We start from the raw sequence: 16894 nt of genomic DNA on the forward strand, positions 1-16894 counted from the left end.
TCCGAGCAGCTGAGTCCTTAGCCATCTTCAAGAATCGACTAAAAACACATCTCTTCCATCTTTATTTGACCCTCTAGCTCTAGCACTCTCTATTCTAATTCTATTCTTAAAAAAAAAAAACTTGCCCCTTTTAGACTTGCACTCTATTCATTGACTAACTGCTTGTTTTCTTAAAAAAAAAAAAAAACTAACACTAGCTTCTCTATTCTTTTTGTATTCTATCTTTCTTTTCTTTTTATTTATTATACAATTAACAAAAGCAAAAAAGGCTTCTAACACTAGCTTGCTCTATTCTTTTTCTATTCTATCCGTTTTCTTTTTATTATATAATAAAAAAATAAAAAAACCTTGCTACGTGTACTACATTAAGCTAACTGACACTTCTTATAGCACTTGCATATCATTGCTCTTTTGTTGATTTTGATTGCTTCCATTGTCCTCATTTGTAAGTCGCTTTGGATAAAAGAGTCTGCTAAATGACTAAATGTAAATGTCATCAACCAATGAGAGGTCAAAGAGGAAATGAGAACAGTGTGAACTTTTATAATACAGAATATCTGTTGGCTATGCTTGTGTTCCAAGGCTCAACATGACAAATCTAAGCTCAGACATTCAAAAACATTTTTTTTTTTCCCCCAAAGTAGTAAGTCTTGTTTTGGCTTCACGGTCTCTGAGACTTGGTCCTCTACCACTGTATAGATTTCATTGCCATGAACAGTCAACAGCAATACGCCAAAAGAAACAAGTGTTTTAGGACGTACCGTGTGCTTCATTGACATTGTCCTGGGGTACTGAAACTGTTTGAGGAGAATCATTCACTTTGGTCACTTAACTTTCTTTAAAAAAAAAAAATTATGTACTGCACAACACATTTACCAAGCCTAGAGCCGGATTCTCAAAAATCTTAAGAAAGAAGTTAAAAAGTTCTCAAATATTTTCAAAAGAACATAAAAAGAAAATGTCTTAAAAATAAAATCACAGGCTTTGTTGCTATTTGATTGTGTGGTGGTTTTTGCTGAAGACTTGATCATCTCCAAATAACACAGATTACAGTAATATTCATTACTGTAATAATGGCTGACGGGGAGCTTTTTTTTTTTTAAATGTGCTGTGTATTTTAAAAGTTATTTTTATAGAGCCTGTCTCAAAATGGATCGGTCTGTTGTGCTGATTTATGCGTAATTTTTCTTGCACGCTCTCAAGAATGAATGCATCATGTGAATTTCTGTGTGTGAGAGTATATGCTATGCTGTTGGAAAATATGTTGTAATTATAAAATTAAAAACAAAGTCCCTATTTGACTTGTTTTTGAGTTGCTTAAAGTCACAGGATCATGACTTGTAATTTTTACATTATATATCAGTGGTGTCAGATGAAATATAGAAAATGTTATTCTTAAGAATGTTATGTGAATCCAGAATTCTGGATTCTCGAGTCTAAACATGGAATTTGAAGACAAGATATTGATTAGGATGTAAAATCCCTCCTGAGATCCACCCTGGCAGAGATCATATTAGGAAAACAAATAGTTGCATAATAATTACTACAATCTTTTCTGTAATTTCTTTAAATGCAGAGCAAAGGCAAATTTGTAGAAATTCAATAAACACTTTCCTGCTGACTTTTGCATTAAACTCCACTTGTTGAACTTCGATCAATCAGATTTACATTTAACCATATAAAGAATCAAAATGACTTTCAGGTTTGATTAATAAATAAAATATAAAAATATATTTAATGAGAAACGTGTTCCACAACAGACCTCTAAGGTTACGTTTACACTAGAGCGTTTTCGTTTTAAAACGCATAACTTTTGCTACGGATACGCCTGTCGTTTACACTACTCCGGCGTTTTCGAGACTTTTGAAAATGCTGCAAACCCTGTTTTAGATTGAAAAAACTGGGGTTGCTTTTCAGTGTAAACGGACCAAAACGGAGACTTTTGAAAACGATGGCATGGCTGCCCACATTTGCTCTGCGTATCCTTGACGACCATGTATACAATAACATCATGCTCATTGTTGTACCCATAGATATGTATAGGTAGATTCCACATTCAACCGCTCCAACCACATAGACGCGTCCGCCATCTAAATAATAGGGAATCTACCTATACAAATCTATGGTTGTACCTGCATGAATGTTCATGTGACATGCATTTTCAGTTGTGTAGTGTGGATGGAGATCTTTTTCTGAAATGCAGTGAAAACGCCAGTGTAGACGAGGATCGTTTTCATTTTAAAACGAAAACGCACTAGTGTAAACAGGGCCTAACTGAGTGTATGTGTGAGATAGATGAAGATAGAGACACACTTGTGATGCTGCTATTAAAGCAAAAGGTGGATATACCAAATTTTTGTCAACTTTTCACTCAAACTGTTATACTGACAATATAATTTGTGATTAAAAAATATATTCCAACAGAACAGAAGCCAGAGGAGGTCCTCATTTTGGAGAAGGTGAGGGGGTAGATTACTACAGACCTCGGGATGAGTAACATGGAGATTAAAGAAGAATACTACATCAAAAGACAAATTGTATAGTTACGGATGAAAAATTTTGTTGGGCAGTCTCCATCTTAAAAGTGCAATAAGCACCTAGATGAGAATATGCTAGCCAAAACAAACAGTGCAATGAAAAGTGCGCACACACAATCTATAGCCAAATCATCTTATTGGCAAATGTCTGTTCTGTCTACTCTTCTCCTATTACTCAGTCTGAAAATCTGGATAGAATATACACACTTCCATCTATCCAACAAACACACACCCCATACACACAGTCTTTCGCCTTCCTATAGACCTTTCAGTAACCATATCCAAAACGACACATTCTTTCAATAAAATCCACCACTGAGCTCACTTCTGTTGCTGTTGCCGTCACCCCACATGTATGCTGATCCAAGCCCAATTATTTCAGCATCCTGCCATTGCTGCTAATAAATCAGCAGGCTAAAGTTACCAAATAGAGAGGAGAGCATTTGAGGATTTGGGTCCCATCCCCGAAGTGCTTGAACCCCCTTCACTTTCTCCTCATTACTCCCCTCACTAAAATACGCATGATGTCATGGGCTGAAAAATGATAGCAATTAATCAGAGCTACTGAATCCTACCCATTCGACTAATCACAATTATACAAACCGATGAATCATCCGCAGAGGCAGAGGCCTGCTAACTACCACACCAGAGAAAGAAAGAGAAATTAGAGTTAAACTTTGCATTACTTTTGTCATAATGACTGCACAGGCTGTCTGCACCTGATATATACAATTTCAAATTCAAATCAGAGAGAAAAGAAATAAAATGAAGACTTGACATTTAACTTCTTGTCTGAAAAACAGCTAGAGGTTTTGGAGGGGCAGCCAGCATCTAAAATTGCTGAGGACTTGGGCCACAGGTCACACTATACCTAACCAAAGCCCAGTGTTTATTGAGAGGAAAAGAGAGATTTATTTTGAATTTCATTTCACTTAGGATTTCACAATAAAATCGAATGCTGATCAACTACAGATGTTAAATCTGAATTCTGAACGCATCTGATCTGGAACACATTTGAAATCCATTATTAATTGACCACCTATACACCATATTTCAGGACATATAAACATAATCCTGTAGGGCCATTCATAAAAACAATTGAACTGAACAGCAGGTGTGTTTATTATGCATTGTCTCTCATACATAATGTACTAACAATTAATAATAATTACTTGTCACATATAGAACTTCAAAAATATTTAAAGAACTTCTTTTTTTTTAAGGAGGCAAACTCCTCAACCACCACCTGTGTGCAGCATCCACCTGGATGATGTGACGCAATCATAGTGCGCCAGAATGCCCACCACACACCTGCTTATTGGTGAAGAGGAGTGATGAAGCAAATCAATTGATACAGGGATTACAACAGAGGGTAGTGAACAAATTTGGCCAGGATGCCAAGATTATACCTCTACCTATAATTATACATTTCCTGGGACTTCCTGGGAGCTTTGATGACTAAAGAGGCCAGGACCTCGGTTTAACATATCATTCGAAGGTTGAATGCTTAGCTACAGTAGGCAACTTTACAATTACAATTAAAAAGCTATTATTTGATCAAAAACACAGTAAAACTGTCATATATAAAAAAAACAAAAACACAACTAATACTTTAGTATAGGGACCAATTCTCACTATTAACTAGTTGCTTATTAGCATGCCTATTATTAACATATTGGCTGTTTATTATATTGCTTATAAAGTACATATTCTGCATGACCATATTCTACATCCCTAATCCTACCTAATACCTAAACTTAACAACTACCTTACTAACTATTAATAAGCAGTAAATTAGGAGTTTATTGAGGCAAAAGTCATAGTTAATGGTTTGTTAATTGCGAGAATTGAACCTTAAAATGAAGTGAGACCAAAAACATCTATTTCAAGTTATAGTAACATTCCACTATATTTTAAAATGCAATTTCTTCCTGTGACGACAAAGCTGGATTTTTAGCAGTTATTATCTTTAGTGTCATATGACCTTCAGAAATTATTCTAATATGCTGATTTGGCGCTCAAGACACTTTAAAGAAATAAATCTCATTATTATCAATGCTGAAAACAGTTGTGATGATTCATATTTTGTGTGGAAACTTTTTTTTTCAGAATTCTTTCATGAATAGAAAGTTCAAAAGAACAATTTATTTGAAATTAAAAAAAATGACTCATAACATCATAAAATGTCTTTACTGTCACTTTTGATCAATTTAAAGCATCATTGCTAAGAAAAGAAAAAAAGTGTAGTGTTGATGGTAGTGGTAGTGTAAATATTGTGAATACAACATGCAATTACATAGTGACAATGCAGTCTATTTAGATGAAATCAAAAACTAGCCATCACGTGCATCACAAGTATAAACTTGGTATAAAATCAGACATACTGTCTGTCAGGCAGACAGACAGTATCTTAGGTCCAGAAATTAGAAAGTCAACATTAGTCTAGGAGTGTTATGCTACACTACCACACCACCTACAATAAATTTTTCTCCCCACAAGCACTTTAGTCCAGCATATTTGCTGTGATGTAGTAAAATAAATCTAATACACTGGCAAATCACCCAACAACTGCTCAGCTAAATACAAAAACATTTAATATGTCATTCTAGGATTCTCGAAACTCGAGAATGCCAATAGATGTCAATGCTCATTCATTGTCACTTTCAAGAACAGTACAGCCTCAAGCTTGAATCCAAACAGGTTTGTGCAGCTGATGACTATACGAGTAAACAGAGGTCTTGATTCTGACAGCTCGCAGAGAAATGAGATGAAATGGAGGAGCGAAAGTTGGCCAGAAATCTAGCCTAGAGAGAGCTGTGAACGACACGTAAGGGAAAGAGGAACAGACACATACATCTAAATGCCGCAGGAGACCACTGGACATAGAGCGGGTGAGAACGTCTGTAAGGTAATGTGGAATGTGGCTCGTGTCATGTTTAGATGGAGGATATGTGGTCACTCAGGAACTAGAGGATAAGGGTGAACAGGGAGCGCGAGCCAAACACATCATTGACACCACCGCGCGAGTGCGCTTGTATTTATGTGCTTCATGTTCACAAGAGTGTTTTCCACTACGTGAGCTTGAATAATGGCAGCCCCTGTGTGTCTGGCTTTGACAGCATGTGGAAATTTGCATTTGTTTGTAAGTGTGTGTGAGAAGGAAGTTCTCTCACCAAAGGCTCTTTATTCTTGACCAGTCGAATGATCTTGACAGAATCTTCTTCATCATCAATGTCGTCTGGCAGAGGAGGAAGTTCTGGATCGTAACTCTTCCTGGCCACGGTATCATGAACAGACAACAAACTCTGCAACGAGAATGAGTTGTACACATAAAAGTCCACAGAAGCTCACACAGTAAGACAAACAGTAGTCGTTTGACTGATTTTGTGTAGCTACTCATTTTGGCTAATCATTCCAGCCTTCATACTCCAAGCATCTGCTTGAATCCTATAGTATAAATCATGGAGCTTTAGAGGTCTGCTTTAGATTACTACCTCCTACTGACAAATAAAGCTGCTTTTGAATTGATTACGGTCACTATTTCACTACAACCCTCTTTGGCAATGTTATTTGTTAAAGTGTCTCCAGCAGGAAAAAAAAGAACTGAATCAAAACCAAGACCAATCATATTGTCATCTTTCATTTGATTAGATTATTATGAGTATTACGAGTATCCCGCTGGGAATACAGCAACATTGCAGTGAGCTTCCAAGGGGTGAGGACACTTTATGGCAGATGGATGGACAGAAGGCAATGAAGTTCTCAGCCATTTCAGATATTTCACACCTCAACTCTCAGAGAACGAGGTATAGCAAAAGAATGACGGCATTCAGAGATTCATTACTGAACTGCTTTAACGATGCTGTGTGTCAAATGCAGCTGGAAACACTTTTTCTTTTGCTCCTTTTCTCCCTCGCATTTCCAATATTAAACCATCTTCCAGTTGTGTGCCAGAGATAAAAAAAAGGGAGGGAAGAGAAAAGAAAAAAGAAGAAAAAATAGAGACAAGACAGAGAGGAGAAGAAAAGTGTCTGTTTTATGACATGGGATTGAGCTCCAGAACAACACTCAACATGTGGCTAAAGCAGAACAGATGGGAGAGAGAGAGCGAAAGAGAGAGGAAACAAACAGGGAGAGAGAGAGTGAGTCATGTGTCTAGTAAGCGGGTCAATTTCAAATCCAGCTTTTTACTGAAAATTACATATTAGATATTAGAAATATTTGATAATTAATTTGTTTCTGTCAAAACACTTCAGTCTTCATAGATAATTAAACTGAATAAAAAAATTAAGTTGAATCTGAATCACTCAGTCTACACCAACGCTGCTGAATTCCCTTTTTACCAGAAAGTGAGTCTGCAGTCCACATTTAACGTCATAAAAAGACTGCAAAAATAATGACAAGAAAACTTCTATTGAGTTTTTTCTCATAAGATGCAGAGAAGAAAAAAAAAAACATACAGAGCTTTAAATCAGATCTAGATTGTGATCCGAACCCTAGCCGATTCACTAGAAAATGGGTTCAAGTCCACATCTCACTCATTTACTGCATGCGACTCAACTTTCTGAACGGCAAATTATCATTAATTTCTGTCATGTACATCTTGAACTTAATCAAGAAGTTCTGAGATACTTAAAATCAGTATTATCATGGACTAGCTGATCATTTGACAATATGTAGTAAAAGATACACAGTTGCAAAAGTCTACTTATTAAAAAAATTAAATGAAGACCTACCACTGTGATACAAATTTGGCTCTCATTATAAAATAAACCTCATTTCTGACTGGACTATACACCTGCCAATCAAACACATCCACACACTATGTTTAGAGATAAGCAGTATATTATGAGATGTAAACAACTTAGAACAACCACAGACACGAAAAACGTTTTCACAATCCCTTTAGGGTACTATGTTGTTTGCGTCTACACTAAACACAGCTCTGCATATTATATTAAATGGTGCAGTTGTTTTAAGCAAACTGGAAATGGAACATTTTTAATTGCAACCGAGTTGCCATGCATTTCTTCTGTCCAAGTCCTCCTCCAGAAGACACAGACACACATTGCGACCTGGATTCTTCCAGATGACCAGATCTATTCTTTCACCAAGTAAAAAAAAAAACCCAGATTGTGTTACGCTTGGACTTGAATAAAATGTCACAATATAAATATTATTAAAGCGTCAAGGCATTAACCATCTGCAACCACATTTTTTTACCATTACTCTTTCTTTGTCTTCCTTATTCTAAAGGCCAAAATTAATGTGGCATTGCGATTCAGTTTTCTTAAAACATGTGCAGCTTGCCAACACAAAGCCACATGAAAGAATGCACATGCATGCAGAGCTGAAGATTAATTTGTACATGGATGTGACAATTCAAACACACATAACATGGCTGAGACACCCTACGAAACATCTACATCACTTATCTCGATACTGGATACTTAATTGTTCGTGCTCATTTCTCCAATTTAGACTACCTTTGCTGATCCTCATCTAATGCTCACAAAGTTAATAACTGAAAACACTAATTTACTAACACTTAAACATACTCTTTAGCAAATGAAAATTAATATCCATTTTTCATACTGTGCACTGTAATGCAGTGATGTCATAGCATGAAAATAATTATCATCTGTATCAGCTCAGCTGGAACTTCAATAACAGCGTATCCCTGATAGCATTGCACACCACATAGCAACTGCTAAAAGATCAATTCAAAACACCTTAGCAGCTGCATAGTAGGGTTGTGACGGTGAGGAAATTTTCCCACCGGTTAATCGACGTGTGACAACACCGGTAATACCGGTATCACCGTTGGGGTGGGGGTGTTAGTTCGTTTGAGTTTCCCTATTTTCTTCGCTTTCAAATGGCTTGTAAAAGTGCTGTGCGCACTTTACTTTCACTTTCAAATTAGCGGCAATTCAGCGTTGATTCAATTCAAGCAACAAAAACGTCAAACTCATAGAACTTTTATTAACCTTTTGACATTTTGAACCTGCCATTAAATATCAATATCAATATGTATGTGCTATGTGCCTAAAAACTGGAATTGGATTGGCATTATTTACAGCTTTGAAAAAAGGCTGCTCACTGAAATCTGACTTTACTACTATCTGTTCATGGAAAGGATTACTTCAGAAAAATTGTGGCATTTCCCTGCCTCTTCCATTTGATTAGTCCAATTTAAAACACTGGTCTTCACATTTCCCTGATGAGTGAAATTGTGAGACAGCGTAATAGCTTCACTCTGTTCCCACAGAATCTGTCTACAGTCCAACAACTCGGTCTAAATTCACTATCCTGCCATGCATAACACACTCAAACACAGACACAGAGGTATAAAGGGTGTTTTGTGGAGCTAAACTCTCTCCTGAGGTTGAAGGAATAAGGTCAACATCAGGCCAGGAGGCAAAAGAGTGAATTGAAGGTCAAAATCAGTAACTCATTTCTTCAGGTACTCTTGCCGTGTGTCTGTGTGAGCATGTTAATTAGTTATACTGGGCCTCTTACAATAACAAATTGTTGAACTTGTTCAAATAAAGTCTGGGAAATGTAACTGGGCATGCAGCTCTCATTAGGAAAGAGTTTGTCATCCGAACAGTCATTATTCAACCTGCTGAACTAACTACCCATACACATGCCTGCACAAAATCTGCACACAGATGCGAAAGAAAAAAGGGGCAAAGTAACACACTTCTATCTATTTTCCTACACAAACTGAGAGCCACTCATCTCCTCTTTCTCGCTCAGACCAGAGCAGCTCTTTCTTTCCGCAACACGCGGCTTGCCGTAATTGCCGCTTTCATCAATGTCTATATAAGTCTGTAAGCGGGTCTAATATGAGTAAAATGTGCTTTTTCATGTGTGAATCATACATGAGGGAGGAGGAAAGAGATCGCTTAATAGGTTCTAATTTATGTCTGGTCGAAGGGAATGGATCATTTCAACACTAATTGAGAGTGATACAGTTACTATCGTACAGAGACGCCATTCTAGTCCCCAGAAGCCATCTGCTAGCGCTTTACACAGCACCAACAGACACTGGGTTATAGACATAAGGGGAAAGAAAAATAGACTAAAGAAAAGAAAAATATAGAAAGAAGAGCAGAAAGTACAATGATGGTGTAGCCAGACTAGTTCAGATTAAAGACAATTAACACTACAGTTCAAAAGTATGGTGTCAGTACGTTTCTTTAAAATAAGAAATTAATATTTTGAATATTTTATATATTTATATTATTGAATATTTCAATTAAACACTGTTATATTGAACTATTCATCAAATTATAAAAAGACGTCACCGTTCAACAAAAATATTAATCTGTCACAACACTGATTAAAAAATAATAAAATAAATAAATAATATCTTGATCACCAAATATAGCATATAAGAATGATTTTTGAAAGATCATGTGACACTGAAGACTGGAGTAATGGCTGCTGAAAATTCAGCTTTGCTGTCACAGTCACAGAATAAATTACATTTTAAAATATATTAAAATAGAATAGTATTGTAGTAGTCATATCAAATGAATGCAATATATAAAAACAAAATTAAGTTAAACAAAATTAATTTTATAGAAATAGAAATTGAATAATTTCCTAAACTTTTAATTATTTGTGAGTTACATTTAAAAGATGTGTTACTTAGTTAAACATAGTTTAGATGACTAATATTACTCTGGACTCTAAAATGTTGAAAATAGTAATATTAAAGAATGATTAGATTAAACTGTTAACTGGTACTGTAACAACACTTAATGGTATATCTGTCATTTTGTGTGGTTTTGTTTACTCTCTTACCTTTATATGTGGTTTGGACAGTAGCTTGACAAGCTCTCTGATCTCATTACTTGCACTTCTTCCTTGAAGTTCCTCCGTCAACTGACAGAAACAGACAACAGAAGGATAGCAAGAGAGACAAACAGAAACCAGAGAGCAAGAGAAAATATGAGCATCGATAACATCCGTGAATACATGCATTGGTCATACAGACATGAACACACATACATTATGAATAATTGGAGTATAAATGTCTCCCTTGCGGCAGGTAGCAGGTGGAGAGTGTGTGTATGTTTAAGAGATTGAGAGATTTATAGCAGCGCAGACGCACACTAAATGAGGCACAGAGACACGTTGCTGTTTCTCTGAGCGAGGAAAGAGACCGAGAGAGATGGGCTTGTTCCCCAGATCCATTTGAAGTGTTACTCCTGGGCAACAACCTTATTATTGACCCCACTCGCTCTGGTTCTAGGTGTATGTGTGGAGCAAGTCTGCTGAAATGCTGTAATCAGTGTTGAAAGAATCGCTCCCTTAGGATGTCAGTAGACTTTTCCAGTAACCAGCCAAATGGGAGGTGACGTTCAACTGAGTAATGGTGACAGTGACCTTTAGCAAGACACACACACACACAAATTGCATCATGTGTACAATAGATACATACCATCCACTGCAGCTGATGTCATAGCAGCAGAGGTCACACATGGAGAAAAACCGATTGTGCAGATCTGGGATCATTCTTTTATGACTATGGTATTTGGACACTTAGTGCATGCTTAAAATGTACAAATATTTGTAATTTAAGTCTATAAATCAAGTCTTTGAATATCTAATAATCATTTAACCATGAACCTCACAAATGCTGGCAAATCCAGCCATTAGAGCTTCATTGTATCCTGCATAAAAACATGTGTACTCTGGGCGTGATGGTCTATCTGTGTGAATTGGATGCGGACAGGACAGTTGTGCTGTCACTGGACAAGTATAAAAGATTAATTTTAAATGCTTGATTTCAAATTATGCTGCACTACTTCCAGTTTTCCACTATGTCATATTCATATCATATTTATTGTGAACTGTATGTAAAAACTGTATTCTGGTCATTGAGAAAATATGATTCCCAGATCACAGACTTACCAGATTACTGAGTGCACTGTTGATTCACTTGCATTTTACCCATGTTTTTAGCAGTTTATTTATCAGTGAAAAATATTGTGTAATATGATTTTTTTTTTTTATCAAGAAGATGCGGTTTAAAGTATGAATATTTATTTTACAGTTTATTTTAACCATAATTTATTTTTTCTAATTGATTTATACATCTTTTTCCTAATTAATATAGTGAATATTATATAAAATTAACAAATGTCACTACAGCAATTGTTACGTATGTATTTTACGTAATTGTACTGTATTATTATATACTGGATTTATATTTTAAAAATCCATATCTGATAACCAGTACAAAATATCCAGGCATCATCATTTTAAAGAAATCACTTCACAAAAACTTAAGATTAAATTTATTAAACAATATATTGTTTAAGATTAATTTTTAAAAATCGGATATTTTTCATCAAACGCAATTGCAATGAGACATCAAGTGCCATTAAGTGTCTAAACACTGGAAACTATTTACTGACAACTGTGTTTCAGAGATTAATCAACCTAAAAACTTCATCTCTTTCAAAACGGTCTCTTGATTTTTGATAATATGGCCCAAAAACTACTATTTATTGCAAATCAATTAGAATGTCATACGAAGTGGCCTGTTTTTGTCTTACAACAAAAGAAATCGTTTCGGAGATCTGCATCACAGTACATCTGGCTTATGACATCTGTATTGTGTGTGGCAATAGAATGATCATCTAAAATAACTCTACAAGCAGTTTCTATTAATCAGTCAGGGACATCGTTTTGCTGCTCTGGTGTAATCTGACAGTTGTTATGCATTTGCTTGACTGATGGCTCCAGAACAGACTTCTGCATCTGAGAGGTATGAGCGGAGTGGAGTATCATCCAGCAGCGCTCCATTTTTCCACAGTCTAATGGAAGACACCCGGGATGCGATGAGGACTGTAATCTGGTGATCGTTTTTATTCAGACTGAGACCTGCTTGTGGAAGTAGCATTCTTTACTGCCTACCTGTGGCCAGAATGAGAACTGCACACCTGCTGCTAAACTTCATACTGTTGTTTGTATTACATCTCTGCTAAAGCTTTCTGTGGAAATGTGTGTGTGAGGTGCTTGCCTGCTGCGTCAGTGCTAGACAGCATCTCGGGCCAGGCGGAGGTTAAAATGGCGTTTTATGCTACACTATAAATTAAAGCTCCATTAGCGAAACTTTACACTCGAATGAGCGGCGGTGGCAAACCCACTACAGCGTTCAAAACAGCAGCACGCCGTATATTCCTCACAGCAATGGATGAAAACAATACGTCTGAAAAAACACAGGAGGGGGCTCTGAGTAATTTGATTGCTTTGGCTGTTCGACCTTTTGATGGACCTCATCCGCACGCACACACAGATATCGGGTTCTCCATGTGTGGGACCTTTATGGACACCGAAGGAAAGTGTAAATCTGACGGGCGGATCTGAGCTGCAGGTTGAGAAGTTTCCGTAACGGAAGTCGAGATCTATGGAAACCCAAGATGGCTGGTTGCCACCACCCACTGAGACATGAGTGAACAGGAAACGGACGTGTATCAAAGCTGATTAGCTCTTCTAGGATATAGATTTGAGCACAAAAACAACACTCTGTTTAAACAAGAAGTGGCATCTTTTATTGCAAAAATGCTTTGAATATCCAGACTATTCCAAAGTGCATTTTTGCCCATCATAAAGTCAGTGATGACCTGAGATGCTCTTCTCTAAATCGCCTTTGTGTTCTTTCCTTCTGTCTTTCCTCTCTGTGATCACATCCAGAGTAAACTCTTCAAAGTTTACATAGGTTTGTGTGTGTGTGTATGTCTATGCGGCCATGTTGATATAGTAGTCAGTTTACATTATGCAAGCTGTTGAGAGTTTAAACGTTGAGTGTTTTATAATACTGATGACTAATGTCTTATACAGACACACACACACAATACTCCACGCCTCATCTCGCACTCTCATCTGCAGCTGATCTACTTGTGTTCTCTGCCCCAGACATCCATCCATCTTTTTTCTTTCCTTTAATGACAAGTTCCTCCTGGAGTCAGTCTTAAGCTAGACATGCTGGGAGACGTCTGTGTATGTGTTTTCACAGGCATACGTTGTGCATGTGTGTGTGTGTTTATGCATGCAGAATTGTGTAAAGTTTATGAGCATAAAAGTGTTTTGGTTTTTAACAGGAAGTGTGTGCATGTGGTTCACTCACGTCTTGAGCCAGTGAGCCGGCGCTGTCCAGTACTGGAGTCGGAGCACAGTCTTCATAACACTGTAACTTCTCATGGATCTAACAGGCAGTGAAACAGGAAACAGAGTGATCACTTAAAGTCATTGTGGAATCTAAACTGACCTCGTTCACTTTCCTAATGTTTACTTTCCAATGTGCACTTTCCAATGTTCCTGGTCTTATTGTGAACTATTCATTTTTTACCTAAATAACCAATGCAATTTTTAACAATCTTTAAACAAATTCTGACAACAAATTACTTTTCCACTCACATCACACAGATTTCGGACAATGTTAACCAATAGCCTATAGAAATTGAAATTCTATATGACACTGTTAAGCCAATAATTATTTTCATGGTTCGGTCAATAAACAGATGGACAATGTTAAAATTCTATATAATTTTGCCTAAATATATTAAAAATAAAACACTAAAAAACAATTTCAGTTTTTATTAAATTTAGACATTACAACATTATAATGTAAAGCATGAAAATTTGATATTTATTTTGATATTTGCCAAAGATTACATTTAGAAGTATTATTAAATTCATGATTTATTATTCAATTATTTCATCTCTCTTTTTTAAGGTTAACCAAGGTAAGGTAATAATTGACAAAGGTAATTTAAAATGTATAAGAAGTACAAATAGGCATGCACAATTAAACATCCAACAATTTACAGAGAAAAAATAACAAAAAATAAAATGAAAATAAGCATCTCTAATGTCAAATAACAAGTTCTTCATGATGCAATGGATACAACCCACCCAACTTTATGTATTTTTAATTGAATATCCTGAATGTATGATGTACACATCATAAGCAGGTTAAACACCGATGATTAACATACAAAATAAAATTAGAATGTGTGGTAGGATCTAAGTATTCTGACAAAAACTAAAAAGCAAAGCCTGTTTTCTGACATGTTTGTAACAGCTGTGTATTTTATTGGTTGTGTAATATCTATTCAACAATTTAATTCTTGCTGAAATTGCGGTACCAGGACAACATCATGGTCGGGAGCCATGCAGAAGCTACCAGCACGTTTAGACTGGAATTTGTCCTGTGAAATATTATGTAACAGCACACAGCAGTGAAAGAAGTTTGACTGCTACCAAGGGGACTAAATATTTATCAAGACAAAACAAACGACTCCGCCACCGGGCTGGTTGTCATAGTGAAGTGGAGAGGGAAGGGAACGCTATGAGCTTGGATCAACCGTGTCCGAGAGAGCCAAAGATGCAATTTTTCTGGATCTCCTTCTCCAGAGCAGTTTATGATGTGGCGAAGCTTGGCCATGGTAAGAACTGTTGTCGGGACCCGTGACGAACAATCTGTGCTTTCTTCATCACTCCGTTTGCAACCCTCAACACGTACTGAACTCCGAACGGGGTCACCGTCTGTTACTACAGCAGCGGTGTAGAAGTGGAATCTCTCGCACGCCGGCAAACACGCTCACAGGCGAAGAAAAGAGACATAATATTTCTTATCCACTCAGACACACACACTTGGTGGAGGAGGAATGGAATGTGGGATCTGGTGAAGGATGGAATGTAACTGTCCGGTAACTGTGACATTCCAGGGAGCGACATCTGTTTAGGCCGTCTGAGCCGTGGCGGAGCGGTTTTGCTCTGTACAGTTTAGATTCCATCAAAGGCTGAGTGAGATTCAATGCCTTTATTTACAGCTCGGGCCATTCTCCAGATACCTGCCTGTCCACACAGGAGCGCCAGAGAGCAGACATTTAAAATCCATTACAGAGCCCTTACACTGATCATAGCTCACGTTCCACAGTAAAGAGAGGGCAGGAAATGAGAGCAATGAATCAGAGTAATACCTTCAAGCATTAGTGCACCATTATTCCACTACATCACAGAGACCTTGCAGACCGATAAACAAATCGCTTAATTTTTCAGACTTGAAAATTGCACAGTAGGATGAACAACAACGTGAATCGGTCATGGCTGTTTGGCTAGTAGATACCTGCCTGTCCACACAGGAGCGCCAGGGAGCAGACATTTAAAATCCATTACAGAGCCCTTACACTGATCATAGCTCACGTTCCACAGTAAAGAGAGGGCAGGAAATGAGAGCAATGAATCAGAGTAATACCTTCAAGCATTAGTGCACCATTATTCCACTACATCACAGAGACCTTGCAGACCGATAAACAAATCGCTTAATTTTTCAGACTTGAAAATTGCACAGTAGGATGAACAACAACGTGAATCGGTCATGGCTGTTTGGCTAGTTGATGAGTTGATTAGTGAGGTTTACCTCACTGAATTGACCACATATAGCGTCAATATTTTTATGCTTTAAAAAAAGATGAATTTAGAGACCGCAATATATAACTAAACACTAATACAACTAAATATAAGTTAAAACTGCTTTGAGATCCTTCCAAATGGTAGCTGTTTTTGATCGGAATAATGCATCTGATGTGAACATCCTCTAAAACACAACATATAGGGCTTCCTTTGACTAGCCATCATAAAATGGTGTCATTTTTACTTATCTCTAGCTTGACACTTTAGTAATGAGTATTAAAACACATGAATAAACAAAGCAATGCTTCCGTAAACACTATGTTTTGTTGTCAAGGTTCAGATCTCATGCTACAATGGAGCCGTGTCTAAATCCTCTTTGACCAGACGTTCAATACCCACAGGCCCTTGACAAAACAAGAGTGGAGAACATAAGCAGGTGAGAGAAACGGCAGCCAGTCTGGCCTCCGGGTCCTCCAAGAGCATTCTGCAGCCAAACAAACACAGCTTTAAACACAATTACACTGAACGTTGAGATACGGAGGAGAGGATATTTGATGTGGAACTCAAGGAATATGACAACGGAGAGAGAAGGGGCGAGTATAGAAAGCATCAAATAAAAAGAGCTCAGTTAATGAGCTGCCTTGCTGGGTACTACCTACATAAGCAGCTGCCTTCTAAGACAGCATTCTAGGTGAAAGGAAACCTTATTTGTGACTGATTTGGAAAAATTACACTAACGTTCAATAGTTTGGGGTTAGTTAAAAAAGTTTTTGAATGAGGTTTCATATGCTTATCCAGGATGCTTTTATTTAGCAAACAATTCTGTAAAAAAAGCAATATTGTTAAATATTGCATTATTAGAATTTAAAGGGGTCATATGATGCAATTTCAAATTTTCCTTTCTCTTTGGAGTGTTACAA

General features: G+C 37.0%; 1 protein-coding gene across 3 annotated transcripts in view; it reads right to left on the bottom strand.

The window, feature by feature from the left end:
• LOC107657298 (MAGUK p55 subfamily member 7) overlaps window positions 1-16894 on the bottom strand; it is a 112975-nt gene that overhangs the window by 65467 nt on the left and 30614 nt on the right. For 2 of the 3 annotated variants that reach the window (XM_016445340.1, XM_016445339.1), the window contains exons 3-5: window positions 13684-13761; window positions 10350-10430; window positions 5711-5842 (exon numbers count right to left, since the gene is read on the bottom strand). In XM_016445340.1, coding sequence (XP_016300826.1) covers window positions 5711-5842; window positions 10350-10430; window positions 13684-13761 — 291 coding nt within the window. Of the gene's footprint in view, window positions 1-5710; window positions 5843-10349; window positions 10431-10989; window positions 11041-13683; window positions 13762-16894 lie in introns of those variants that run through there. The other variant, XM_016445341.1, reaches the window with a different exon arrangement.

The sequence above is a fragment of the Sinocyclocheilus anshuiensis genome, unplaced genomic scaffold, assembly GCF_001515605.1.
Source record: "Sinocyclocheilus anshuiensis isolate Anshui unplaced genomic scaffold, SAMN03320099.WGS_v1.1 scaffold159, whole genome shotgun sequence".
Taxonomy (NCBI): Eukaryota; Metazoa; Chordata; class Actinopteri; order Cypriniformes; family Cyprinidae; genus Sinocyclocheilus; species Sinocyclocheilus anshuiensis.